We start from the raw sequence: 25,200 nt of genomic DNA on the forward strand, positions 1-25,200 counted from the left end.
ATTCTCTTATCTGTGCCCCATCCAGTCTCGAGTTCCTCCAAGTTGTGTAGCTAACATGTTCTAAGTGGTTCTGCCTTACTGACTGTAATTCCAAGCTCCCTGAGCCCCCAACCCCCAGAGATGCCTCTTGACAAAATTATTCTTTATGTACTCACACAAATGTAAAAAGAAGAGAAGAAAGGCCCCGGGGATGCAGCCAGTGCATGTCTCACGCTGAACCACTGCTAAGCATGACCTGAACTTTTCTGCCTCTTTCCGCTTGGCTGAGTTCCTCTCTTGACTCAGGGCAAAGTGATGAGCATGGCATAGGAGGCTTAGGACCCAGGGGGCGCCTTTCAGCCGGCAAAAAAAAAAAAAATAAAAAAACCACCTCGCTGCAGCAAGCTTGCTGGAAGCTCCCAGTTCTAAAGAGAGGCTGTTTACCAGAAGCGCATAACAAGAGCAGGTCTGACTGCCAGGCTGGGAACGGGAGGCAGAGCCGCCGCCTAGGGGGACCCCGGCTGGACTCTGGTTGGTCAGTCACCTGCAGGACGAAGGAGGTGAGGATGCTGTTGGCCTGGGTGCGAACAATCCTCGTCAGCAACATGCTCCTGGCAGAAGCCTATGGAGCTGGAGGTGAGATTACCACCTTTCCTTTCTGCAGCAACTTAATGAGGCAGAAAGGGTGAAGCTTCCTATTTCCCGAGCAGGAAGACGACAGGAAACGGAGCTTGTAGCAGGTTCCTGTTGTCCCATGAAAGCTTTGTTGGTTTTGTTTTTTTCCTTCTCCTTTCCCTGCCTGGAGCTTGCAGCTCCATCTTTGCCATTAAGAACAAAGGCAAGTAACCACTTTCTCTTTTCTTTTTCTTGCTGTTGGCTCATGAGTGGATGGAACCTGGGGGCTCATCTCCTCCACTCCTAAGTCCTGTTCTTTTCGGGGGGCTTTGGGGGTGTCTCCAGAGCGCTGGCCCTCGTTACCCAGCCCCTTCCTGCGGGCCTCCTGCTGAGGGGAGTGGGAGTTTGGAGTCACATCCAGGCAGCAATTAGGCAGGTTCCCTCCATTTGAGGCTCTCCTGTGCCTGACTGGATATAAAGGCCTTTGTAGGATTCTCTTGGGAGGGAATGCTGCCTGTGAAAGTGTGGCCTCATCCACGGAGACAAGAACACCAGAGTTTATATAACATGGAATGACAACACAAGGATGGATTTTGGGTCCTGCCGCCCCCCACCCCGACCCAAAACTCCCACCGTCTCCACAGAGGGTCCTGAACCCAGGGCTCCCCCCGCATCTTCCTCCAAAGTGGTCACAAGTTCCAGAGCAACAACGCCTTGCACTTATGCAGTGCTTTCCGGCTTAAAAAAGAAAAGAAAAAAGCCAACACTGAGCAGAGGGGGCCGGGCACCGGCTGGGGCTCTTCACTCGCCCGCCCTCCCTTCTCTTTCCGGCCTCACAACAGCCCAGCGAGGCAGGCGGGGTTTTCCACGTGAGGGCAAGGTCTCCCAGCAGGGGTGGGCCCGGGCTCCCTGCCGGCCACTCAGTGTCCTGTCGGGGGGCTCCTCCTCCTCATAGGCTGCTTCTGGGATAACGGCCACCTGTACCGGGCGGATCAGCCCTCCCCCGCGCCAGGCCACCGCTGCCTCAACTGGCTGGACGCGCAGAGCGGCCTGGCATTTGCCCCAGAGTCGGGTGAGTGCCCGTCCCGGGCGGCGGGCGGGCGGGCGGGCTGGCGGCGGCCGTGTCCCAACCCGGGCCCATGCTGCCTTCTCTCCCCTCTCAGGCGCCGGCAACCACAGCTACTGCCGGAACCCGGACCAGGACCCGCGCGGGCCCTGGTGCTACGTCAGCCGCGAGGCTGGAGCTCCTGAGAAGCGACCTTGCGAGGACCTGCTTTGCCCAGGTACCCGCCCCGGACCCCGGGCCCAGGGCTTCCCAGGAGCTGTTGCTGCACCCGCCGCGCACGTGCGGCCGCGCGACGCCGGTCGGCCCCGCCCCGCCCCGCGCCGTCCGATTGGCCAGGGCTGTCTCCAGGCCGCGGGACCCGAAGCTCATTGGCCGGCGCCGCCGCCCGGAATGAGCTCATTCTCCTCCAGCGCCTAGTAAACAACCGTGGGCGGTTAGGCCCCGCCCCTCGGCCGAGCTCGGTGCCAGGAACGCCTCTGGGGGAGCCCCGGAGAAGTGCGTCGTTGGTCCACGCCCTTAGCTCGCCCCTCGGTGTTTACGCCCGTCGGTGTTTGTGTAGTATCTGCTGTGTGCTAGGCACTCTTTCACAGCCCCCCTCCACCCAGTTTGGGGGATCTAAGATTCAGAGAGAAGTTCAGCGACTTAACCAAACGCAGTGGCAGGGTCCAGATTTAAATCCAAGTTTCTTGAGACTCCAGAGTGCAGCTTGTGGCTCCCAGGGCAGCAAGGATGATTCTCTAGGATTAAATGGGATATGTAAGCATGTAACATAGAGATTGGCATAAAGTGTGGGCTCAGCAAATGTGAGCTGTTTAGAGGAGTCACGCATTGCCTCTTGGCATAGAGGGGGTACCCCTGGAGCTGAGCTGAGCTGGGCCTTGGAAGACGGCAAGAATTTGTGAATATGAAGACGTGGGAGGCAGGTGAGGCCCTTTCTCACAGCCTTCTTTGTCTTGTTCCAGCTGTGGTGCAGCCTTTAGGCCAGATCTTGCCCCTAGGTCTTGATTTCAGCGTGTACACTGCATTCTAAGGTGGGCCCACTCCGCTTCCCCCACACTCAGGCCCCTGTCTGATGAGAGCTGTTTTCCCACTTCACCTCCAGATACCATTTCCCAGGGCCTGCCAACCTCCACAACAGGAACTGAGGAGGCCGCTGAAGTGCCAGGAGATGAGGTGTTTGCTCCTGCCAACGCCCTGCCTGCCCGGAGCGAGGCTGCAGCCGTGCAGCCAGTGATTGGGATCAGCCAGCGGGTGCGGGTGAACTCCAAGGAGAAAAAGGACCTGGGACCCCTGGGTATGACTGCCTGCCTCTGTCCTTGTGAAATTCAAGGAGAAATATTTGCTGATTATCTGGGGTGGAGCTAACGGGACCTTGTGTCCTGTCCTTGGCAGGCTACGTGCTGGGCATCACCATGATGGTGATCATCATCGTTATTGGAGCTGGAATCGTCCTTGGCTACACCTACAAGAGGTCAGTAGCTTCTTTTCTGGGCTCGGTGAGAGAGGAGAGGAAGGTACACAAAATCAAACCAGACTCCTTTGTGGCATTCTTCCATGTAGAGGAAGGGAGGTATTGGGTGCAAAGACTTGGTTCTAGTTTTCACCAGGTGACCTTGGACAAACCTTCATCTTTGGTGCCTTTACTCTTCACCTAGCAAGCCTGATGAGGTAGGGATTCTTATTCCCCATTGTATAGGTGAGGAGGCCTTCATCAGAAGGGTGAACTAACTTGCTCAAGATTATACTGCCTGGGAGTGGCTGGAGTCACATCCAGCTCTCTTGACACCGACATTCCCTGCTGTCTGGTGTGGAAGCATGTCTGCTGTGGAACTGGGTGGTCTTTCAGAAATGAGGCTGGGCTCTCATTGCAGGGACTGGGAGATTGAATTCTTTCTGTGTTATAAAATTATGCTCCTAGAAAAGGTTCCCAGCCACTGCTTTTGCAGTTGGGGCTTAAATGTCCTGAGCTGTAAGCAGTGGGATCTCCTCTAGGACAGGAGGAAGGAAGGGAGTTGGAGTGCATGATGATAATCAAGTTGTGCCCATTTTTCCAGCACTGGTTGACTCTGGGAAGATTATTTACAAAATGTTGGGCAAAAATCAGGGGCTTTGACTTCCATTCCTGAGTATCTGTGATATTTCTTTTCTGTGGTCTGGGAAGGCTTCCTATAAAGGAAGTGATGTGGTGGCCTGCGTTTTCCAGTGGTGAGGACCACAGCCCCCGCGGGTCATCCAGTATTAAAATCGAGTTGTCTCTAGAGTGTTGTAGTCAGCCTCATTTTACAGATGGAAAAGGGGACATGTTGGTAAGAATAATATCAGTTCTAGCAGCAGTATTTCTGAAGGCCAGGTACTGCTTCAAATGATATGTGTGCTTTAACTCAGTCCTCACAATCACCCCGATAAGGTCAATGATATTTACAGATAAGGAAACTGAGACTTGTTTGAGGTCACACACCTAGCATTTGGTGGAGCTAAGTCTCAGTCCTGCCACTGACTAGCAATCTGCATGACTTCAGGCAGCGTGGTTCTATTTCCTACTCCAGGCCATGGCTGTTGCTGAGATACTTGACTTCCTGGACCAAAGAAGGAGGTCAGTAAACCATAGTTGTTTCTCTTTTCTGTAAAATGTGGGCACACTGCACTTGCACTCTCCAGGCTCCATCACTTCTCTGATCTTCTGTGATTCAGGAAGCACAGGTTCAGAGAGGGGACGTGTTGACCTGAGAGGGTCTCCTGTCCCCTAGCATAAGGTCGCTGCCCTCAGTGCGATAGTGGCTGGGGCAGGTTCAGGGGCACCTGTTGGTCAATTCAGGGAGTTAGGGGGAGTGATGGGGAGGCCCTGGTTACAGTTCGCAGCTCAGACCCAAACCCTGTTGGCTGATTCTAGCTGTTGAAATATTTCCTCCTCAGCCACTGGATAGTACTGGGCTTGCCTCCAGTCCTGTGACAGTGTCCAGGCCTCCAGGTGCTTGAACTGACTGTTAAATGTCCTTAATCGCGAACTCAGTTCTCAGGCCGGACGAGGAAGCCACGCCTTTTTCTTCTAGATCTGCTCCTCTAGGCTGTCACGGGAGTGCCCCAAGAGCCTATATTTTCTTTCCTGTAATCTCAGGGCGAGGCACCGAGTCACCAGACTCCTCATCACTAACCACCAGACCACCCCTTTCCTCAGCAAAAGTGCCCCAAGCACAGCCTGTACAACAGGAAACCGCATGTGGGCTGGAGGCAAACGCTCAGCTCCCACTCTCTCCCCAGAGTCACAGAACAGTGTCCTGGAAAGTGCTGTTGAGCGCAGGTCCTCCCACTTCTCTGCACCTCCTTTTCTCGTCTGTTCCATGGAGCGGTGTCCCCTCTCCAGCACACCCATACCCACCCCAGGTTACCCTTAACTAGTACATGTAGACAGCAGAACACCAATCAGGTTAAATAACCACTACAGCCACCTGGACTTTGTCAGGGAGACCCACTGAGTGTCCTTCCCTGATGATAGCACCAAAGCCGCAGGACCACACTAGAAGGACCACTTTTACACCATTTCACAGCGAGGAGCTGAGACTGAGAGGAGTTCAGCAGTGTGTCCAAGCTACATGGCCAATAAGGATTGCCAGTGTCTTCCAAAAGTCCAGCAAGGCTCAGGAGCTTCGTGCCAATTCGCTTGGGATTGCATAAGACAGTCGCAAGCTTCCCAGGTGGCTCAGTGGTAAAGACTCCTCCTGCCAATGCAGGAGACCCAAGTTCAATCTCTGGGTTGGGAAGATCCCCTGGAGGAGGAAATGGCAAAGTATTCTTGCCTGGGAAATCCCATGGACTGAGGAGCCTGGCAGACTGTAGTCTATGGGGTTGCAAAAGAGTTAAGACATGACTGAGTGAACACGCACAGAACCTTTCAAAATAAAACAGAAACTTTCAAACTATAACAGCTGGGCTTAAAAGTCAGAAGAACCAGGATCTGGTTCTGGAACTGTGAGCAGTTCTGGGTGTGACAGTGGACAAGTCATTTACCTTCTCTGCTTCCCTCACGTGTAGAATAGCATGGGGCAGGTTAGCGATGATCCGCCCAGCTCTAACATTTCCTAAGGACAGTATTACTTGGTGGTGGTCGCAGGCAGTACTAGGTTCAGATCCCAAATCCGCCCTCTGCGTGAATAAATGATGGAGCCTCTCCACTTCTGCTATCCTGTCCCTGAAACAGAGATCCTAGTAGATGCCGCATAGGTTTGTTGTGACGATGAAATGAGTGTAGTCTGGGCAGACAGTTGGTATCCCTGACCTTGGCTGCCTTGAGGAACTTGCCCTGAGCAGCAGTGTGGCACAGCGCCACTTCTGACAGGGATGAGAGCGGTGGCCCAGAGTTACATAATAATGTGGCAGCCTCTGTTGCCTGAAGGAGGTCTCGAGTGCCTCTGTCACCCAGCAAGAGGATGTCAGATATAGGCAGCAACTCCGTACATGCTTGCTTTCTGGCCAGCCCAGCTACCAGGCCTGACCCTGGAGCAGTCAGGATAGAATTCCTGCAAGCTCTGAACCCTTCCAAGGGCCAGGAGGCTAGTGGGAGGGAGTCTTCCCCTGGCCGGGAGGGGCGGGCAGACACCAGGCTTCCCCCTCAGGGAGGAAGGGAGGCAGGTGGGAATGGGCAAGGGCTCAGCCTGGCGGGCCTCTGTCCTGGTTGTCTGGTTCAGGGGGCCAGCCTGCAGTTCCCTGCCCCGAACGAGTGTCTGTGCTCTGGCTCTGATAAAAAGGCAAGGGGAAAACTGTCAGCCAGCAACTCCTCCGCCTGCCCAGGAGAGGAACTGAGTTAGTGAATGAGTCTTTTGTTCTTTCCTGGCTGTCAGACAACAGCCTGGGCCATCCCCCCACCTCACAGGTGGTGAGAAGGGGCTGAGCTGCCTGACGGTCAGTGCAGGCATCCTGGTGGCCTCTCTGAGACCCCAGAAGGAGCTGGGGGCCGCCATGGCACCTCTAGGACTCACAGGAGCCGTTAGCAGGAGGCATGCAGGGCTGAGTGTGTTTTGAGGCTTCTAAATGGAAGAGATTGCCATCCGGACTTGTCCCGGCACCTGCTCATTGCATTTACCCTTGGCTGAGCTTCAAGCCCAGCTCTGTCCCATTAATCCATATTGATTTTTCCCCCCTCAAGACTTGTGTATGATGCAACCTGACCATTATCAACAGCCTGACTGACCACAGCCAGATGCTTGGTAAAGGAGGCAGTTGAGGAAAGCCTCAGTTTCTTCGGCTGTAAAATGTGGATGACACGCAGTGCTGGGTAGAAATGAGACAAAGATGATGCATGTACAAAGGGTGCGGCATCCAGCCGGTGCACAGGTGACCCTTCTCAGGATGGACGGTGGGAAGGCCATTTCCTGGCACCTTAGGGGTCCTTGGGAAGCAGGAGTTCCTGCTTCCTCCAGCCTCTTAGGTTTTGAAATTCAGGCCTTGGCACAAGGCTCTGGGCACATACTCTGCTACTTTTGTAAATGGCCTTTGGTTCTCTGCTGGCTTGTTTGTGGGCTCCCTGGTTGTTCAGTCGCTTGGTCGCATCTCTTTGCAACCCCGTGGACTACAGCACACCAGGCCTCCCTCTCCTTCACTATCTCCCAGAGTTTGCTCAAACTCATGTCCGTTGAGATGCTATCCAACCATCTCATCTTCTGTCGCCCCCTTCTCCTGTCCTCAATCTTTCCCAGCGTCAGGGTCTTTTCCAGCGAGTCGGCTCTTCACATCAGGTGGCCACAGTATTGGGGCTTCAGCTTCAATATCAGTCCTTCCAATGAATATTGAGGGTTGATTTCCCTTATGATTGACTGTTTTGATCTCCTTGCAGTCCAAGGGACTCTTCCTTAATAGAACTAAACCCAGACTTTCCAAGTTTCTCCTGACATGGGCAGACTGCAGTTTTCTGTTGTACGCTGGAGGTAGAGGTGTTCTCTTGTCTGTGGCAGTGGCCGTAACCGAGAAGCGCCCAGAAGCAGAGCGAATCTCGGGCCGTGAGCGGGGGTGCGCTTGTTCCAGGCAGTCGTGTCCCCGTGGCCCTCCTCAGCCCCTCTGGGGGCTCGGGGTGTCCAGTGCAGAGCGCGATGAGGATGGGCAGGAGCTGCAGGCTTACACGCAGAGACTTGGCCCTCCAAGTCTTGGGTGGCATGAGCATGTAGGTGTGCCGTCTGTGACCCGACAGTGAGGAGCAGGGGGACGTGGCGCCCACGTCACGCTCGGGATCTCACAGGACGTTAGGGGCCCTGGAGGTTCTCAAGTCCAGCTCCCTGTTTCACAGGATGATGAAGCTTAATGCCTAAAGCGGAGGGCAGTGGTCGGGGTCACATAAACAACACTCACCCTGGCTGTCCAGTAGGAGAGTTCCCGTGGGAACCCAGATTAAGATAACGTTGCCTGGTCAGTCACATCACCTTTAGGGCAAATCACAACAGCCCCCTGTGAGCTTTATAGCAGTCCCATGGTTTTCGAAATGCTTTCCCATTCAGTAGTCTTGCCTGGAAAACCCCATGGACGGAGGAGCCTGGTAGGCTACAGTCCACGGGGTCGCAAAGAGTCGGACACGACAGAGTGACTTCACTTTGACTTTCATCATCATATTTGGAGTCAGGTATCATTCCCATTTCACAGATGATGAAACCAAGGCTCCCCAAGGCCGAGTGTCACACAGCCCAGGCTGGGCTGGGCCAGGGGCAGAGAACTGGGTGATTTAAAGGCAGTTGGGAGGCACCTGCTCTTTCCTCTCCAGTGCCCGTGTCCTCAGCGTTGTGTTTCTGGAAACCTTTGTCTTTGCACCTCCCTGGGCGATAGCTGTGTCATCCGTCTGCTCTCAGCTGTCTCCCTGGGGACTCTGAGGCAGGCCTGTTTGCCGCACCAGGTCATCCATCAGCTACTTGCTTCAGGGCCTCTTCGGGATGGGCTCCTTCTGGGAAGATTTCCTCTGACAGCTGAGCCCACGTGTCTGATCGCTGTTAGAGGATGCTGACCTGGGTTTTGGCGTGCAGTATGCCAGGCACACACCACACCCTTTGGCTTGCAGTGGGTGTGGCCGGTCCAATGGGGCGGGCCTGACATGCACAGCTGGAAGACTGGGTGGGTGAGGCCCTGCCCTATCCTTTTTGTAGGGGGTGACCCTGGTAAGGTCAGAACTTCTCTTGAGCATCAGCCAGAATCCAACAGACTTGGGCTTGAGCCCACCGTGTCATTTGGAGAGTTCAGCGTCTCTGGACTCACTTCCTCATCTATAAGATGAACGATAAGACCTAACTGTTAGGGTTCAGAGTGAAGTGAGGTAACGCACGTAAAGCCCTCAGCATGGAGTGAGCACTTCACGTGAATAAAATGGGGTAACACCTCAGCCTGAGAAGTGCCAGGAGAAGGCCCGTGAACACCCAGGGGCCCCATGGGCCTGGTGTCCTTGTTTCCCGTTGACCTGAGCAGCCCTCAGAGGCTCCTTGCCCACTGCACTCAGAGGGGTGGTCCCTCTTTGTAGCCAGGGCTCACACCTTCTGGGAAGGGGATGGTCCCTGTTTCCAGCCAGAGCTCACACCTTCCGAGACTTTCTGATGAGGCGTCTCAGAACAGGATGGTCAGGTCAGTTTTCTGGGCAGCTTTATGGGTGCGGGCTGAGGGTTTTTCTGGGTCCTGTGGTGCCTCGGGCTGAAAAAGCAAAACTCCATTTTGCTTTAAGGGTCTCTTTCGTCCCCACCATCTTCACTGAGCCCCACTGCAGCTGTGTGAGGTCGGTGCTGCGGTCACCCCCATCTCACAGACGAGGTTTAGGGGCTCCTTGCTGAGTTAAGGCAGCCTGGCAGAACAGCCCTGCCTGGCTGTGACTGTGGCCAGCCCCTGCCGGGCCGCAGGGTGCTGGCCACGAGCAGACTGTGCAGGCGTCACAGCCTGACGCCTCCCTCTTCTCCCGCCAGGGGCAAGGACCTGAAAGCCCAGCACGAGCAGAAAGTGTGCGAGCGGGAGCTGCAGCGGATCACCCTGCCCTTGTCTGCCTTCGCCAACCCCGCCTGTGAGATCGTGGATGAGAAGACCGTTGTGGTTCACACCAGCCAGACTCCAGTCGACCTCCAGGAGGGCAGTGCCCCCCTCATGGGCCAGGCGGGCACTCCAGGTGCCTGAGCGCCCCCCACAATGGGCAGGAGCCCATTGCAGACACTGGTGCAGGACCACCTACCCCCGCCCCCCCACAGCTGGGAGGATCTACACCTTCTGTTGTGCTTGAAACCCCCCACTTTTTCTGTTTGAACCCAAAGACAGGAGCAGGTGGCACTGTGGGCTGAGAGCGAGGCTGGGTAGGGTCCTGCCAAGGCTCTCTCTCCATACCATGGAGCAGGGTTTTGCCCACGGATGGGGACAGTGGCAGCCCCCGCAGCAGCGCTGTGACAGGGGCTTCCTGTGCCCCGGAACCAAAGCAGGGACAGACAGGGGGCTTCCCCAGCTCCCCTGTGCTTCATTGTGCAAGGTGGCCTCAGCCTCAGCCTCCCCACGTGCTCGCTGTGGGTCTGAGTGGCGTGCGCTGTTATTCACAGGTCGAGAGGCGGTGTTTAGAAAATGTATTTAGTTTTTTCAGTATTTGGGACACAGTCCCCCTCTGACCATTTCTGAGAAATGGAAACAAGTCTGTACGAAAGTTAGCACTGTGGGTTGAGAAGAGGATCCAGGCGGAGGCTGCTGGCAGTGATGTGCCTTGAGGACTGCGGGCTGGGCCCAGGGCCCCGGGGCTCTTCCTGTTCCGAAAGGAAGGACAGCACTGAACATTCCACTGAGGAGGAGGGCGAAGGGTCCACAGCTGCCTCAGCCCCCAGGACCTGAGTGGGCCCGGGGCACCCCTGACCGACGGCCTCCCTTCAGGGTGCAGTGACCGCTCTGCATTCCTCAGGGCTGAGACAGCAGCCAGCTGACCTGCAGGAATGATGCTGAGGGCGGGGCCTCGGTGATGGAAGGACTCAGGACCACACCTTCCTGTGGGGAAGTAGGATGAGGGTCACGACCCCTAACTTGTGAGACAGTCAGAGACCCACTGGGAGGGTTCTGAGGGTTCCTGACGGTTACTTGGACAGAGCAGGCCCGAAGGGAGTGACGCTCAGGTTCCAAGAGGAAGCTGCCGGCACGGTCAGCCTCGAGGCCCTGACGGCACACTTGGGGGGCCTCAGCAGGGCTAACCTGTCCAGAGCTTCCTTCCCAAAGCCCTGTCACCGCCCTTCACGGAGGCCAGGTTTGTGGGGCCCTGTCTCTCCAGCAGGCTGTTCCCAGAAGTGACCTGCTGAGGGGATCCAGGCCTCAGGGGGTCTGTTGTTGGTCATGATGCAGAAGAGAACATTACCGGTTTCTACTTTTCTATAAAAGCATTTCTGTGTACCTGTTTTTATATACCTCATTCTGACACCTGCAAATAAAAGTGCAGGAAATTGCTCTGCATTTGACTCAACATAAATAAATTAAAAAAAAAAAAAATCCCTACTGCCAAGTTTTTGTGGGTGTCAGGACACTCCTCCTCAAAGTTGGGAAGTGTTTGGTTACCTTGTCAGCACCTGCGGGCGAGCTCGGCTGTCTGTCCTCCCCTTTGGCCCACACCGGGGGCAGCGGCCGGGTGGTCGGTAACTGGAGCGTCGTCACCAGGAGAGCCTCTCGGGTCGAAGCTGCAGGAAGGAGGCTGTGCGGCTTGGCAGAGGGCAGCCAGTCACTGCAGACCCTCTCCCCCCAGCATTCTTTAGAGGTTAGGGAGGGGCTGGAGACAGGGTGGGGGGATGGGTGTGCAGAGGGGGGATGGGCTCCCAGGAGCTGCTCTGGCCGAGGGAGGTCCTCGCAGGGTGACTCCTAGGGCTCCAGCGGAAGCTACCAATGGCAGTTTTTTGGGGCTTTTTAGCAAGGATTTCGCAACAGGTTCTCAGCCTCTAGGACACCCAGGGTGACCTCTGCCTGTATCTAGTCACCTCTATATGGCTGCCAGCAAGGGGCACCCTAGCGCGTGTTTTTCCAGGAACCAGATCGTGGCCCTGACTCCAGCCAGCTTCGGGAGAAGCCACCTTTGGGTCTGTGGACTTGTGCTGTGCCCAGGATCTCGCGAGCCGGATCACATCACCTGGCCCAGCCGGCACCCCACAGGCCCCGTGTGCAGACGCAAGAAACAGGTCTCCTCTCGAGCTCTTGGAAGGACACACCAGGGGCAGGGGTGGCGGGCACACATTTCCTCCCTCCGTTAAGGTGGCACCCGGCCCTGCAGAGAGGACTCTGGGACGGCCGGGCTGTGGGAGCGCGCGGACGGCGGACGGCGGGCCGCTCACGTCCCCTGGAGCAGGCTGGTGTCTGTGTGCAGAGGTGGGGTCAGAGCACGCGCAGCCCTGCCGTGGGGTCACGAGGCCGGGGCTCAGAGTGGCCAGCGCGCCCTCCACGTGCGTCTCCCTGGGCCAGGCCGCAAGTCACAGTCTCACTCTCCGCACCATCAGTCATGTTAACTGCTTAATTTATTTGGTCTGCTCCACGGCCCGGCTTGGGCCCACCACCCCCAACTCCTGCGGGGACCGCCGAGGCGGCACCAGCCGCACTCCCTGCTGCCGGGAGCCCAGGGCGAGAGCCCGCACACTCCACACCTAGGCAGGGCCGCGACAGCAAGGAGACTGGCCAGAGGCAACACCTAGGCCCGCAGCTCATCAGGTCTATGTACAGCGTTTCACGTATCACCACCACAGGTACACCACCAAGACAGTCTGAACGGCAACCGCCTTCTCCCGCGTCACCCAGCCGCCCCTGCCCCCAGCACAGCCACACACGCCGCAGTAAGGTCCCAAACCCACTCCTCACTTGTTAAATATGGTGCAAGTTCACCCCACACTCCACACGCTGGGCCTGCCACTAGCCAGTGTCCTCCAGAGCCTGCCTGGCACAATCCCGGGCTCCTGGATGAAGCGCACGTGAGCGTGCAAATGACAGCAGCCAGGACAGCAGGGCTTTCGAGGGCGGGGCCTCTGCCTTCAGCCTGGCCGCCTCCTGCGCTTGCCGCCGCCGCCGCCGCCGGCAGGACAGGTGCGCACACGAGTTCCCCGCCAGTCTGGAGCTCAGTGTGAGAACACAGTGGAGGCTCCCCCTCGATGTGGCCCCGGGGCCCAGGAGGCGAACAGAAGCCAGCCCTGCTCCTGACTCCTGGCCGGACCCACCACAAACCGACCAGGAGACGCTTTACAGCCCACCCCCTCAACGTTGCCCAGGGGAGGGCGGGACGCGCCAGGGCCGGGGAGCACCGCGGTCGCTTCCCGTCCTCGGAGGGCCGCACTCTCTGCCACACTCCACGAGAAGTCCTCCTGCACAGGCGGAACCAGAGGCGTCAGGGCCGCCGGCGGTGCACCTGGGAGCCTGCCCAGCAGGTCCAGGGTGTGCTGGTTAGTGTCAGCAAGGGCCTCCGGGAATCCACTGCCAGGGGGCTCCCGAGTGGTCACGAGTAACAGACTCCTCCTGGCTCAGGGACCAGGCTTTGCTTGTTTTCTTCACAGCTTCCAGGCGAGTGTTGGATTTACAGACAGTAACCAGGCTCCAGGACCCGCGGGGACGTTTCCCGGTGCTGTGCCTGCTTGCCTCCAGGGACATAGGAGGATGGCCAGTCCTGCTTCTGAATGAGCTGCCGATCCCTGTGAGGCCTGGCCGGCCCTGCCCGCAGCAGGGATGGGCGCAGAGGGGGCAGTGCTGGCTGGGGGATGCCCCCCGGAAGGGGGTTGGGCCAGGGCTACGGAGGTGAGTCCCGGATCAGGCCGTACTGCACACTCACGGTGTGGTCCAGCTCCTCCAGCTCTGCAGGCAGAGGGATGCCCAGCTCCCCCAGGTATAGGGACAGTGCCTCAAAGCAGTCCTCCAGCTTGGAGAATGCCGGTCTAGAAAGAGGAGGAGGAGACAGGTGAGTCACAGGGGTGGGGCCAGGCAGTGAGGTGGCACAGAAGGCTCCCCCGGGCCTGGGGCTCCACCACTTCCTGGGTGTCTGACCTTGGGCAAGCCCTTAACCTTGGTGTGCCTTGGTAGGAAACAGTCATATGACTGCACAGGCTGTTGCAAAGATGAGAGGTGATAACACAGGGAGAGGTGGGTCTGGCTCAAAGGGGCGGCTTGAAAACGAAGTCCAGAAGAAAAGCCCCTTCCAGGTCTCAGAGAAAATGCAATCATCACAGGTGGGTTTGGACTAAGTGCCCTTTTAAAGATCCTTTCAGTCCTGAGACTGAAAGTCGTTTCCACATGGACGGGATCTGCCCCGGGAGGGGCTTCTCACAGACTTGGCAGCTCACCCTATGGAGAGAGCGAATGCCTGGCTCCTACTGCCCTGGAGACAGCTCAGGTCCACTCCCCCATCTCCTTCTCGGTTTGCTTAAACATCTTGTTGCCTTCTTGGCAAGACCTACTCTGAGCACCATCTTAAAGATGGTAACTTATACCTTGAACAACTCTTTTTGCTTGGCTTGCGTCCTTTTTCCATAGCATCTGTCACTTTCTCACATATTAAATACATGTTCTCATATACTAAAGATAATTTTAAAAAGATTTCTTTAAAGGAAAAAATTGGCTAATGCATAAAGATGCTCATTGTAATACCTATTGTAAGGAGAAGCTGGAAAAACCTGAGCACCTACACGTGTCTGTTCCTACAGTCTCCTAGTGAATTTCATAGTCAACAGAAATGATAACCTGGAATACTGGGTAGTGACAAAAATGCAGAGCAAAATGTCAAACTTTTCTCTATTTAGGAAAACTCTATAAAAAAAATGTGTTTGGACATGGACATGGGAATACGGAAACTCGAAGGCACTGTTAGCATGGTATACAGGTTTACACGGTATACAGGTTGGGGTGAATTTCCTGCTGTTAAGGTTTAACGCTGCTTCTGGGTCACTTGCTACAACACCCGTCTTCCTCCCTGCCAACTGACACGTCGGGGTCGTCAGGGGGCTTCTGTGGTTGATGGCCACATCCTCGAGCTCAAGGCTTTTGCACCCCCGTGCCTGGGAATGGCGTGGCGATGGCTGAGGACTGGGGCGAGCATCCCAGGACCATGCGGGCTGGGCGAGGGGAGTGGACTCCAACCTGCTCTCAGGCTCTAGTCTGCAGCAGATGGCGGCCAGGGGGAAGAAGGCTGGGGGGCAGTCTGTAGGCACAAACTTCTCCCAGAAGAGCTTCACGTTGAGGCCGAAGTCCAGTGTTCGGGGCAGGCAGTCAGGATCTGCATACACCTGCCCGATTATCTGCAGGTGGAAAGACAGTGGTCAGGACGGTGCAGCCATGTGGTGGGGGAGGGGGGTGCCGGTGTGGGGACAGGACAGGAGGGATGGTCAGAAGCGGGAGGCAGGGGGACTTCCCTGGTGCTCCAGTGGTTGAGAATCCATCTGGCAATGCAGGGAGGCAGGTTCAATTCTGCTTAGGGAACTAAGATCCCACATGCTGCGGGGCAACCAAGCCCGTGAGCAGCAACCACTGAGCCTGCACTCTAGAGCTGCGACTCAAGGGAAGACTACGTGCTGTAACTAAGGCCAGACGCAGTCAAATAAACAGAAGAGGAAGGAGGTAAAAAACAAGCAGAGAGGGCTGCACCCTCCGTCTCTCCATATCTTGCTAATGCAGGCTTGTCTCCTGACAGAGTCTGCTCACTGAGGGTCTGGAGGAGCCCCGACCGGCCTCTGGAGGGTGGCTTCCACATGGCCCCACCCCGCCCCGCTCAGTCCCCTTCTGTCCGAGCCTCCTGCTGGAGTCAGGCCCTGAGAAGGGAGGCACTGGATCTGATTCATGTCTGAAGCCCTCTGGCGCCAGCTCAGGGCTCTGCAAACTGTAGATGCTCAACTGATTTCCGTTAGAGTGAACGATATTTTTAAAACAACGAGACTCCAATGTGTCCACAGACCCGTGATAACCGACACGGCCCTCCACTCCTGCTGACTCTGTGGCACTACTCATCCTAGGAGGAGGAGCCCCCGTTCTGACTGGGGGGCCGGGCTGCCAGGTCTGCTGCCTCAGGCCTGGCCTCCGCGCTGGGGCTCACCTCACAGAGGACGATCCCAAAAGAGAAGACGTCCACTGTCTCGTCGTAGCTCTTTCCTTCGGAAACACGGGAGAGCAGGCTGTTAGGTCTGGTCCTGTCTCTGCTCTGCACTGAGTCTGCAGCCAGGTCAGGTCAGAGCCAAGAGCCAGGGCCAGGAGAGGTTCTGTCGGGGGGCCCCTAAGGCTGTGGGGACGGGCCCGTCTGAAAACCACCTCTCCTCAGGCAGCCTCAGAGAGAGCCCATGAAACAACACTGCCCAGGGTGAAGCCGCATAGGACAGTGAGAGAGAACTGGGTCAGGGTGCGCCTGGACTCTGACACTGCCTCCTGTGTGCTCTCTGCACTGAAGGCCTCAGAAACAGTTGCAGTGGACCACTTCTGCAGTCTCACGGCCCTATCGGGCTAAGGAGTCCTGGCCAGCATCTCAGGCTGGTTTGCACCTCAGCCACGAGGGGGCAGCACACTTCAGTTCTCAGCAGAGAGAGAACAGGCACTAAAGCACCTGAGCGCTCAGCTACCCCCTGGGGCACAGGAGCTGTGGTCAGACCTCAGCATGGGCCCAGGACGGGGCACCAGCCAGCCTGCAGGCCTGCTCTCAGGGAGGAAGGTGTCTTCAAGCTCTAGTCTGGCATAAGATGAAAACTGTGCACCCCCGGCTTCAGGTACCTGGCCTACCCACCCTGGGGCTCTGCTGCGAGACGCGGCCCCACCTCCCCGCCAGGGCAGCAGGACTGACCGTTCAGCATCTCGGGGGCCATCCAGTAGGGGTTCCCCACCACCGTGTAGCGCTTCTTGCGGTCGCTCTTGCGTAAGGTACGCTTCTTGGCGGTGGCCTTCTCCACAGGGGGCTTCTTTCTCTCCTCGACTATGAGCCGTGACAGCCCAAAGTCAGCCACCACCACGGTCTTGTCCTGAGAGCACAAGGGTCAGGTCAGCCCGGGGTGGGGGGGGACGATGGGGCGGGGACGGGACAGTCCCAAGAGAAAGAGAGAAGAGGCATATGACCAAGGGGTGTCTTGACATACGGGGCATGGTGTTTTCTCAGTCTGCGTGCTCTGCAGGGCAGACACCCCCAGACCCAGAGGGTGTTCTCAGCAGAGGCCCTGGAGCCTGGGACTTGGAGAGTGGAACTCAAGAGGCAGAACAGAGGATTTCTTTTGTTTTGCTTTTTTTCTCATCCTGCCTTGTTCTCATTTAAAGCTGGAACCAGGATAAGACAGAAAAAGACAAGATACAGGCCTTCCGTGGGAGTGGGGGGCGAAGGGGAGATAAGCTCTTCAAATAGCTACAAGGCAGTCATGTGGAAAAGGGATTAAGACTGTTTGGTGTGAGTCCAGAGGGCATGGCCAGGGCCAGTGAGTGGACACCCAGGAAGCCACACTGCAAGTCAACAGGAGTAACACTGTAACAACCAGAGGTGACCACCTGGGGAGAGGGAGGCTGCCCCACATCCTTCCCTGTGAATTTGGGAGCTCTGTGGCCTCCGGCTGAGGCTTCAGGTGCCACAGCTGCAAAATGGAGCCTTTGGGGAGCTGTCTTCCCCAACACAGGGCAAAACCAGGAAAAGTGATGGGGCTCTACAAACAGTTGAGGAACTTTAAGTCACTTCCAACCACAGGATTTCAAAGGCTGCTACTGGGAGGAGGTGGGGTTTGTCTGCCGTGTGCGGGGATCCCCCAGAAGACAGGAGCCCGAGGCAATACCTCTGGTCCAAAGCCAGAGGGGCCAGGCAGTCCTGCTGGCAACAAGGGAGCCAGGAGGGCCGCCCTGGGGGCACGTACCAGCTTGATGAGGCAGTTGTGCGAGTTCAGATCCCGGTGGATGATACACATGGAATGCAAATAGGCCTGGAACCAGAGGTAGGAGCTGAGGCCCACCGCCAGTCAATCGGCTGGAAGCTGACTCTGAGCCTCGGGGGCCCCAAAACCCGCTGTTCCCCCAGGACACTCCCACACCCCCATGCCAGCTTCAGAACCCAACCGGGACTCCAGGGCCCTCCTGCCGTCACTCCTCATCCCAGTGTCAACAGAAGCCGACGGCTTCCCCTCTCCCTGCCGCCATCTCCTGCCCAGCAGCCTCTATTTACCGATCCCAACCCAGGGGCTGCTCTGTCCTCAAGTTCCCGACTCCCCGGGCCCTGGTGAGCTCCCCCTACCCCTACCTACTTTACTCAGATCTAGGCCACCCCCACCCAGTCTCTGGCTTTAGCCACCCTGGATCCTTCCTGCTGTGAAAGGGGAAGTGGCCACCTCCTGGCCCAGCTGGATCTGTGCTCCCAACACACACTTCCCTCTCTGTCCACACTTTCCCTGTGGTCTAGTGGTTAGCATTCAGTGCTCTCACTTAAAAAAAAAAAAAAATTTATTGACGTGTAGTTGATCTATAATGCTGTGTTAGTTTCAGGTGTATTGCAGTGAATCAATTACACATATACATATATCCACTCTTTTTTAGATTCTTTTCCTGTATAGGTCATTACAGAGTACTGAGACTTCCCTGTACTATTCAGTACGTTCTTAATAGTGACCTGTTTTACATATAGTAGTGTACATATGTTGGTTTCAACCTCCCAATTTATCCCTCCCCCGCGTCCCCCGTGACAGCCACGAGCTTGTTCTCCCCCTCTGTGGCTCTGCTTCCCTTCTGTGCACAGGTTCATCTGCACCGCTTTTTCACACCCCACAGAGAAGCAGGGTCATGTGTTTGTCTTTCTGTGTCTCGCTTACTTCACGCAGTGTGACAATCTCTAGGTCCGTCCACAGTGGCGAACGGCCCTATTTCATCCTTTTCGTGGCTGAGTCATACTCCACTGTGTGTATATACCACATCTTCTTATCTCAGCGCTCTGACTTTAACCTCTCCCTCTTCCTACTCTCATGTGTCCAAACTAGTCTGTATTTGCCATTTCCCCATCCAGGCCTCCGCCTCTGGCTCTTGTCATCACGCAGGAGTCACTTCCTTTCCCTTCCCTTCCTCAGTAAGAGTGGAAGGACCCCCCACCCACCCACAACACCGGTTCCCTCCCTTGGGCTCCTGGAGTTGCTCACATGCTCCAACCTGCCTGCCGCCCTCCTCAGGGGGAGCCCACACCTCTCCTGTGCCGCCTGCCCCCAAGACGGTGCATGCCTGCCTTTTCCTTCTGGCCTCCTCGATCTCAGCTCCTCTCTCGTCACCGCTAACCCTTACTAAGCAGCCACGTGCCGGCCTCAGCAGATGCCTATCCAAGCTTCTCCCAGACCCACTCTGCTGGCTGTCGGCAGGACTCACCATTCCAGAGGCGATGCCTTTGGCAAACCTGACCTTCTGCTGCCAGGGGAACGGGTCCTGCAGGATGGAGGAAGTCCCGTCAGAGGCCGCTGGGCCTTGTTCTACTGGTGGTCCAGGCCCCGTGGGTCTACGTGATCCACAGTAAACCCTCCCTACCTACGCCCAGTGCCACCCACCATGGCCCCTTGCAGGCAAGGCAGCGGGTCTCTCTGACTGACCACTGTGGCTCCAGAGCAGTGGTGACACAGGGGCCCCCCTGATGAGCCCCAAGGCTCTCGGGGGCTCTGGGGGTGCTGGGCTCACCGCGCTGCGCAGGAAGTCCTTCAGCGTGCCCCCCTCGATGTACTCCGTCAGCAGGTTCAGCTTCTTGTCCTTGTACAGCACGCCGATGAACTTGAGCACGTTGGGGTGGTCCAGGCTGCGCATCACCTTCACCTGCAGGGCGGGGAGGCCACGAGGGCGGGGCCCGGTTGCTTCCGCACCCCTTCCCTCCAGGGAGTCAGCGTGACACACGTGCCCCGTGTCTCCCCCCTTCTGTCTCGGGTGCTGGGGAAGAAACACCCACGTGGATGGGGACAGCCTCCCAGGCCTCGTGCCTGGGACCCTGCCTTTCCAGGAGCTACATCTGGGGAACTGGAGAGGCAGGGCCCCAGCGTGAGGTGGAGACCAGGAGGGCAGCACGCTGTGGGGCAGCAGGCAAGGACACCAAGGCGCCAGGCTTGCCCAGCGGCGCCCAGCTGCTCTAAAGCGTCCGTGCTCACCCCACACTCCACGAGCTCTGTAAGCACACCTCACTGTACCGGCTTGTGCTGTCCTCAGTGTTTTTCGTACAAATAATGTGCCGTCATTTACACGGGGGGGGCAGGGACATTTCTCTAATGGTCTGTTCTGCCTTAAGAAAGTGATGACTCCAAACTAAGCTTCCTCTTCAGATCTTTTTTTTTTTTTTGGTGCCAAAAGCTGGGATTGAAGTCATTCTTTTTTTTTGAAGTCATTCTTTAGTATCAATTTCCCTCTTTCAACAGTGACACAAACTCCTAGCCACCACCCCGCTTCCTACCTCAGTTAGAAATGTCTTCTGCGTCTCCTCATCACACCGGATCAGCTCCTTCATGACCATCACTTTGCCTGTGGCTTTGTGCGTCACCTAAAAGGAGGGTGACTGTCACTGGTGCAGAGAACACAGGCCCTCCCGGGGAGCTGTGCGCAGATCTGTCGCTGGCCATCCCATCCCCTGGAGGACACACTGAAGTCATCGGCCGGATCAGACTGACAGATCAAGTGCAGAACACACAGCATGGGCCTCAGACGGGAGCACACCTTTCTCCCTGGAGAGCTGGGCATGCACAGAGGAGAGGCGAGAACCCACAAAAGGGACGTGATGGGGGAGCGGGGGGAAGGGCGCTGCCAAGCCAAGCGGGGGTTCTGGTCATCTGACCCAGGAGCGTGTCTCTCGGGGAATAGGAGTCTGGGGGGCAAGAGGGTCAGTGCCACAGACATGCACCAGGGAGCTGGGGGGTTGGGAGGAAGCTCTCCAGCCCCATGGCCCCAAAGGCTGAGACACATGGCTTACCTGACCCCCCCTCCCAGCTCTCAGCAGAGGAGGAGGAGGAGAGAGAGAGAGAGAGGTTAGTCCCTGAGACTGTTCAGCAGGGAGGCAGGAGCCACTCCCACACCGAGGCCTCTGGGCACCTAGAAACACTCACTGACTGGAGATGGGAGGGCCACAGGGGACCTGGTCCCACCCGGGGCTCCAGGTCCCCCAAGCTCACACCAGGAGCAACACTGCCTTCAGGTGGCCTGGGAGGGCAGGTGATGAGAAATCCCCAGAGGTGGGTGGGAGGGCTGGGGGGCAGCAGGGCGGCGCGGCGCTCACCTTGATGGCCTGCCCGAAGAAGCCCTTCCCCAGGACCTCGCCGTGGATCAGGTCGCAGGGCCGAAAGATCTGCTGTGAGCAGCTACTGGAGCAGCGCAGGGACTCTGAGCGGCTGATGTCACGGCTGAGCAGGAGCGGCTCCTTGGGGGAGCTGGGGCCGGGGGACTTGGAGATGCTGTTACTGCGCCTGCAGAAGAGGAGGACGGATGAGGGTGGGGACGCGGCAGGCCTCAGAGACCCAGCACGGAAGCCTGGAGGCAGGAACCTCAGGGCCACCCCGGTCTTTCCAATGTCTGCAGCCAGAGTGCTGTGATGGGGGAAAGGGACTCTGACATCAGACAGAGGTGTCGTCTGGGGGCGGCAGACATCCGGAGTCTGTGTAAGCATGGGAAAACCACCCGCAAAGCGGGAACCCTGAACACCTCTCACCCGGAATGAAGGACTAGACTCCACCAGCGGGCAACACTGTCAATGGGTTGATGGGAATCCACCACCTTCCATGTCTGTCTGATTTAAGGCCCTGACTGGCTTAGAGCAACAGCCCAGTACCACCCAAAACAAGAGCAAATGGGACATCTTTGTAGTACCGGCCTGCATTTCCTGAACTTTAATAAATGCGTATGATTTTTACAGCAAAAAAGCCACTGTTTGTGACACTGTTAAAGAGCAGCCGATGGTTGGTGACTGTCACTCTGACTTCCTGAAGAAGGGATTTCTGGTCCCCCCTTGTGCATTCATCTCTCTTTCTGGTTTTCAACGTCCTTATCCACACTTATCTGTGCCCCGTGTCCAGCCTCGGCACCCCACGCTTTCCCCACAGGCCTTGCTACCCTTTGGGATCCAGCACCGCTGCCTCCTGCCCAGCTCAGAGTTCAGTGGACGGGGCCTGACCCTCTGGCTTCTCCTGGAGAAGGAAATGGCAACCTACTTCAGTATTCTTGCCTGGACAATCCCATGGACAGGAGAGCCTGGCAGGGAACAGTCCATGGGGTCGCAAAGAGTCGGACATGACTTAGCAACTACACTCTGGTTTCCAGGGAAAGCTGGCAGACAGCTGGGTCAGGTCACGCATGGGCCCTGGCTGTGAACGGTTATCCGCGGGGGCGCTGGGTCAGCACAGTCCTCACTGCCTGCCCCTGGCCAGCTGGCTCCCTTCCTAACTCTGCTGGCCTCAGAGAGCCAGCTCCACTCGTCCGAGAGCTGGGTGTGGGGCAGCACAGAGCCAGGGCAGGACGGGGCACCTCAGGGAGCGTCTCCTCAGCGTCCCCTCCAGGTTCTCCTTGGTGTCCAGGGGGCTGAGGGTGTTCGCGTGTCTGTCATTCTGCGCACGGGGAGAGAGCCGTGCATCCAGCCGCAGCTGGTCCAGGCGCTGGGAGACCGGGTCATGCTCGATCAGGAGCTGCAGCGTCTGGCTCGTCTGGCTGATGGCCTCTTCCACCTGCGGCCGGGAGCAGTGTGAGGCGGGCCCCGCAGGGCATCCCATCACGGGCCACCCACTGTCAGGCCAGAGGACCAGAGCCCGCTGTGGCCACTGGCCACACCGTGCCCTCTGCCCACACCCTGGCAGTTCCCCCACCTGGCCAGCCATTCCTGCTGCCCTGGGAACAAGCCAGGCCGACAGAGGGGGTCACCAGTGCTCACAGGCTCAGTGGCAAGACAAAAAGGGTCTGTTCATGGTCCACCACCCCTGCCGAGGACGCACGGTACCTCCTCCACGCGGAGCGTGCGCACGGGGGCCCCGTTGATCTCCAGGATACGGTCCCCGGGGTGGATGGCATTGCGGTTGTCCGGACTGATGTGCATCCGGTTGACCCTGGGCCAGACAGGAGAGGAGGCAGAGCAGAGGCATCTTCAGGCGGCCTGACCCATCTCACTTGTGCAGGCAGGGCTCACCAGGCCCTGGGCCCCGGCTGGCCCCCCAGGCCCAGGCCACTCAGGGAGAGGCCCCACCCCATCTCGGTGAAGGGCACCCCACTCACCCAGAGGCCTAAGCCTGAAGCCTAGACGGCACTCTCCACTTTGGGAGTTCCCTCGCTGCCCCCCAGTCCTCACGTCCCGAAGAATGCTCCATCATCATGGTTACCAACACCCCTCTCTTGCGCCGTGCATCAGGCTCCTAACTGGTCCCTGCACCTCTAGGCCTGCCCCTCTCCTGTCCCACTTCCACAGCAGCGATGCTTCTAAAACGCTCACCTGGTCGTGTCACCTTGCTGCTTAAATCCCTCAAGAGACCCAGTGGGTCCTCATGATCCAGGCCCTCTGTGACTTAACAGGCCCCTTCTGGCTCCTCCCAACCACCCAACCTACCCCAGACACAGCCACAGACTCCCACCTCTGTCCTGAACACAGCTTCAGGCTTAGAGCAGACCTCACCTCCCTCTGACTTCCCAGCCCCAGGACCCCCTACCTCTGCTGTGACCACCCAGCGCCCAGCACACAGTAGCACATGATCACCATCTACAGGGCTGGGAGCCACAGTGCCTCACGACTGGTATTAGATGGACAGACCCTTTCCCCATCCGGGTGCCAACCTGGACACAGCATGGAGTCTTTACCTCTTTCTCCTCCTTCCTCCATTCACTCACTCAACCAATGAAACAATCCATGTGCACCCACTATGTGCCAGGCACTGCTCCAGGCCCTGGGTGTGCAGCAATGAACCAGACTAAGTTCCACAGGGAACTCGTGAGGAGGACAGATGATAAACAGACATAACCAAGCCAGATAATTTCAAAGAGCAAACATGATCTGAAACTTGACCTGTGAAAGGTGAGCGGCTCTGGTGTTAGGTATCTGGCGGGAAGCGGTTGCGGTGGGGGGTCAGGGCAGTCAGTGCCAGGGCCCAGGATGGTGACAGTACAGTGGGCCCAGGAAGAAGAGACGCGGTGTGGATGCGGGGTCTCTGCTGAGACTCTGGGGCTCCGAGGCCTGCCTGTGTGCTCCGCTCCAGAACCCCCACCCCAGGCACTCACTCTTTCACTTGCACAGTGGTGGCGTAGTTGGAGCAGGCACTCTCCACGGACACAGAGAAGCCCCGCCTGCCTTCGGTGGTGGCCGGCATGGAGATGTGTGTGACGGAGTAGGGCAGCTGGTCCTGGACGGACTCCGTGGACAGCCTCTCAAACATGGGTGCCAGTACCACCTCATTGTGGCACTTCCCACTGCGGGGAGGAGGGGAACGGGGGCTGAGATCCTGGAGCCCCACCTGGAAGGCCCCGGCAACAACATGCCTTCCAGCGACAGAGTGCGTAGCCCAACATTCTCCGCCCTTGCCCGATTCCAGCTGGCTGCTCAGAATGAGCAGCCTGGGTTCTCTTCCCTCTTCCACTGACTCAAGGTAAGAACTGGGCCTCAGCCTGACTTTTTCTGTTGACCGAGGCAGTTGGGCTGAGTGAGTTCTAAGGGGCCTTTGCCTTTAACATCCTGGGCTCCTTCTCCGAGAGCCCCCTCCCAGCCATCGTCTCCCTCTGGGAGGCCTGCAGGGCAGTATGCTTATTCTCCCAGTAGGTAAGGACAGGGGGCAAAGATGTTCCATTGTCTTGCTCACAGCTTTCAGAGCTGGTCAAGAGCCAACGCTGGGACAGGAATATAATCAGTGCATTAAGACCCCAGCAGTCCTTCTGCCCGATTCACACTGCCACTTGCCCCCTCTCTTTCAGCCACCCTTATCGGGAAGGATGGACATGGGGCCACCATCTTACCAGTAGAGGGTGGCGTGCTGCACCAGGGCGTATGCGTCCCCATCCTCAATGATCACCTTGCAGCTCATACAGGCAAAGCACTCTGGGTGGTACTTGTACTCCCCGGCCACCTGTGGGCAGGTGGGGAGAAGGGTGGACAGACACGGGGAGGAAATGAGTTGTCACTGTTGCTGGAGTGGAGGGAGGGGTGGGTGAGGGGCCTCCCATCAGGGATCTACAGACCATCCCTGCCCAGTCATCGCTGACCTTTGCCCTCCCCATCCCAGAGCTTCCAGAGAAAGGGCTGGATTGGTGCCTCTCTGTCATTTCTTTCTTTCTTTCTTTTTGTCAACACTGTGTGACCTGCAGAATCTTAGTTCTCCAACTAGGAACTGAATCCAGGCCCTTGGCAGTGAAAGCGATGAGTCCTGACCACTGGACCAGCAGGGAAGTCCCTCCCTGTCATTTCTGAGATTGTAAGAAAACTCAGTCTCAGCCATGGGCACAGGCCCCCAGAAGTCATCGTCCCCAGGAGGAAGGCTCATGCTCCCCTCTGGGGCCGTATCCCATCTCACCGTCTCCCCTCCTTGCCTGCCCACCCCTCCCAACATTGGACTGTTAAGTCTCTGAGAGACGGATCATATCTGGCACTTAATAGGTCCTAAAAATCATCTGTTAAGTGATTGAATAAATAAAGGAAGAGG

General features: G+C 57.3%; 2 protein-coding genes across 5 annotated transcripts in view; one reads left to right on the top strand and one right to left on the bottom strand.

The window, feature by feature from the left end:
- Positions 1-387: 387 nt before the first annotated feature.
- On the top strand, positions 388-11,083 carry PIK3IP1 (phosphoinositide-3-kinase interacting protein 1). 2 transcript variants are annotated; one of them, XM_043901301.1, is made up of 7 exons: positions 404-615; positions 1,550-1,666; positions 1,758-1,877; positions 2,763-2,954; positions 3,053-3,131; positions 4,207-4,253; positions 9,580-9,737. In XM_043901301.1, exons 1-7 carry the CDS (start codon positions 546-548, stop codon positions 9,591-9,593), a joined length of 639 nt encoding a protein of 212 aa, XP_043757236.1. In that variant the 5' UTR covers positions 404-545; the 3' UTR covers positions 9,594-9,737. The 2 variants fall into 2 exon arrangements, with proteins under 2 accessions (XP_043757235.1, XP_043757236.1); XM_043901300.1 differs by lacking the exon at positions 4,207-4,253 and having other exon boundaries at positions 388-615; positions 9,580-11,083.
- Positions 11,084-12,111: 1,028 nt separating this feature from the next.
- The window catches only part of LIMK2 (LIM domain kinase 2), a 52,951-nt gene continuing 39,862 nt past the window's right edge, over positions 12,112-25,200 (bottom strand). For all 3 annotated transcript variants that reach the window (XM_043901296.1, XM_043901297.1, XM_043901298.1), the window contains 13 exons: positions 24,518-24,627; positions 23,789-23,977; positions 22,524-22,629; positions 22,058-22,254; positions 20,817-21,003; positions 20,001-20,087; positions 19,244-19,375; positions 18,941-18,997; positions 17,455-17,520; positions 16,410-16,584; positions 15,675-15,730; positions 14,726-14,883; positions 12,112-13,527 (listed from right to left, as the gene is read on the bottom strand). In XM_043901296.1, coding sequence (XP_043757231.1) covers positions 13,383-13,527; positions 14,726-14,883; positions 15,675-15,730; positions 16,410-16,584; positions 17,455-17,520; positions 18,941-18,997; positions 19,244-19,375; positions 20,001-20,087; positions 20,817-21,003; positions 22,058-22,254; positions 22,524-22,629; positions 23,789-23,977; positions 24,518-24,627 — 1,665 coding nt within the window. In that variant the 3' untranslated portion in view covers positions 12,112-13,382. The remainder of the gene's footprint in view (positions 13,528-14,725; positions 14,884-15,674; positions 15,731-16,409; positions 16,585-17,454; positions 17,521-18,940; positions 18,998-19,243; positions 19,376-20,000; positions 20,088-20,816; positions 21,004-22,057; positions 22,255-22,523; positions 22,630-23,788; positions 23,978-24,517; positions 24,628-25,200) is intronic.

This window comes from Cervus elaphus, chromosome 5 (genome assembly GCF_910594005.1).
Source record: "Cervus elaphus chromosome 5, mCerEla1.1, whole genome shotgun sequence".
In the NCBI taxonomy this organism is placed as follows: Eukaryota; Metazoa; Chordata; class Mammalia; order Artiodactyla; family Cervidae; genus Cervus; species Cervus elaphus.

What these genes read in the sequence shown, in the direction of transcription:
- PIK3IP1 (XM_043901300.1), top strand. Translation starts at nt 546, where the DNA reads ATGCTGTTGGCCTGGGTGCGAACAATCCTCGTCAGCAACATGCTCCTG. An exon ending in GGCATTTGCCCCAGAGTCGG is followed by an intron (nt 1,667 to 1,757) that starts GTGAGTGCCCGT and finishes CTCCCCTCTCAG; the next exon opens with GCGCCGGCAACCACAGCTAC. An exon ending in CTTGGCTACACCTACAAGAG is followed by an intron (nt 3,132 to 9,579) that starts GTCAGTAGCTTC and finishes TTCTCCCGCCAG; the next exon opens with GGGCAAGGACCTGAAAGCCC.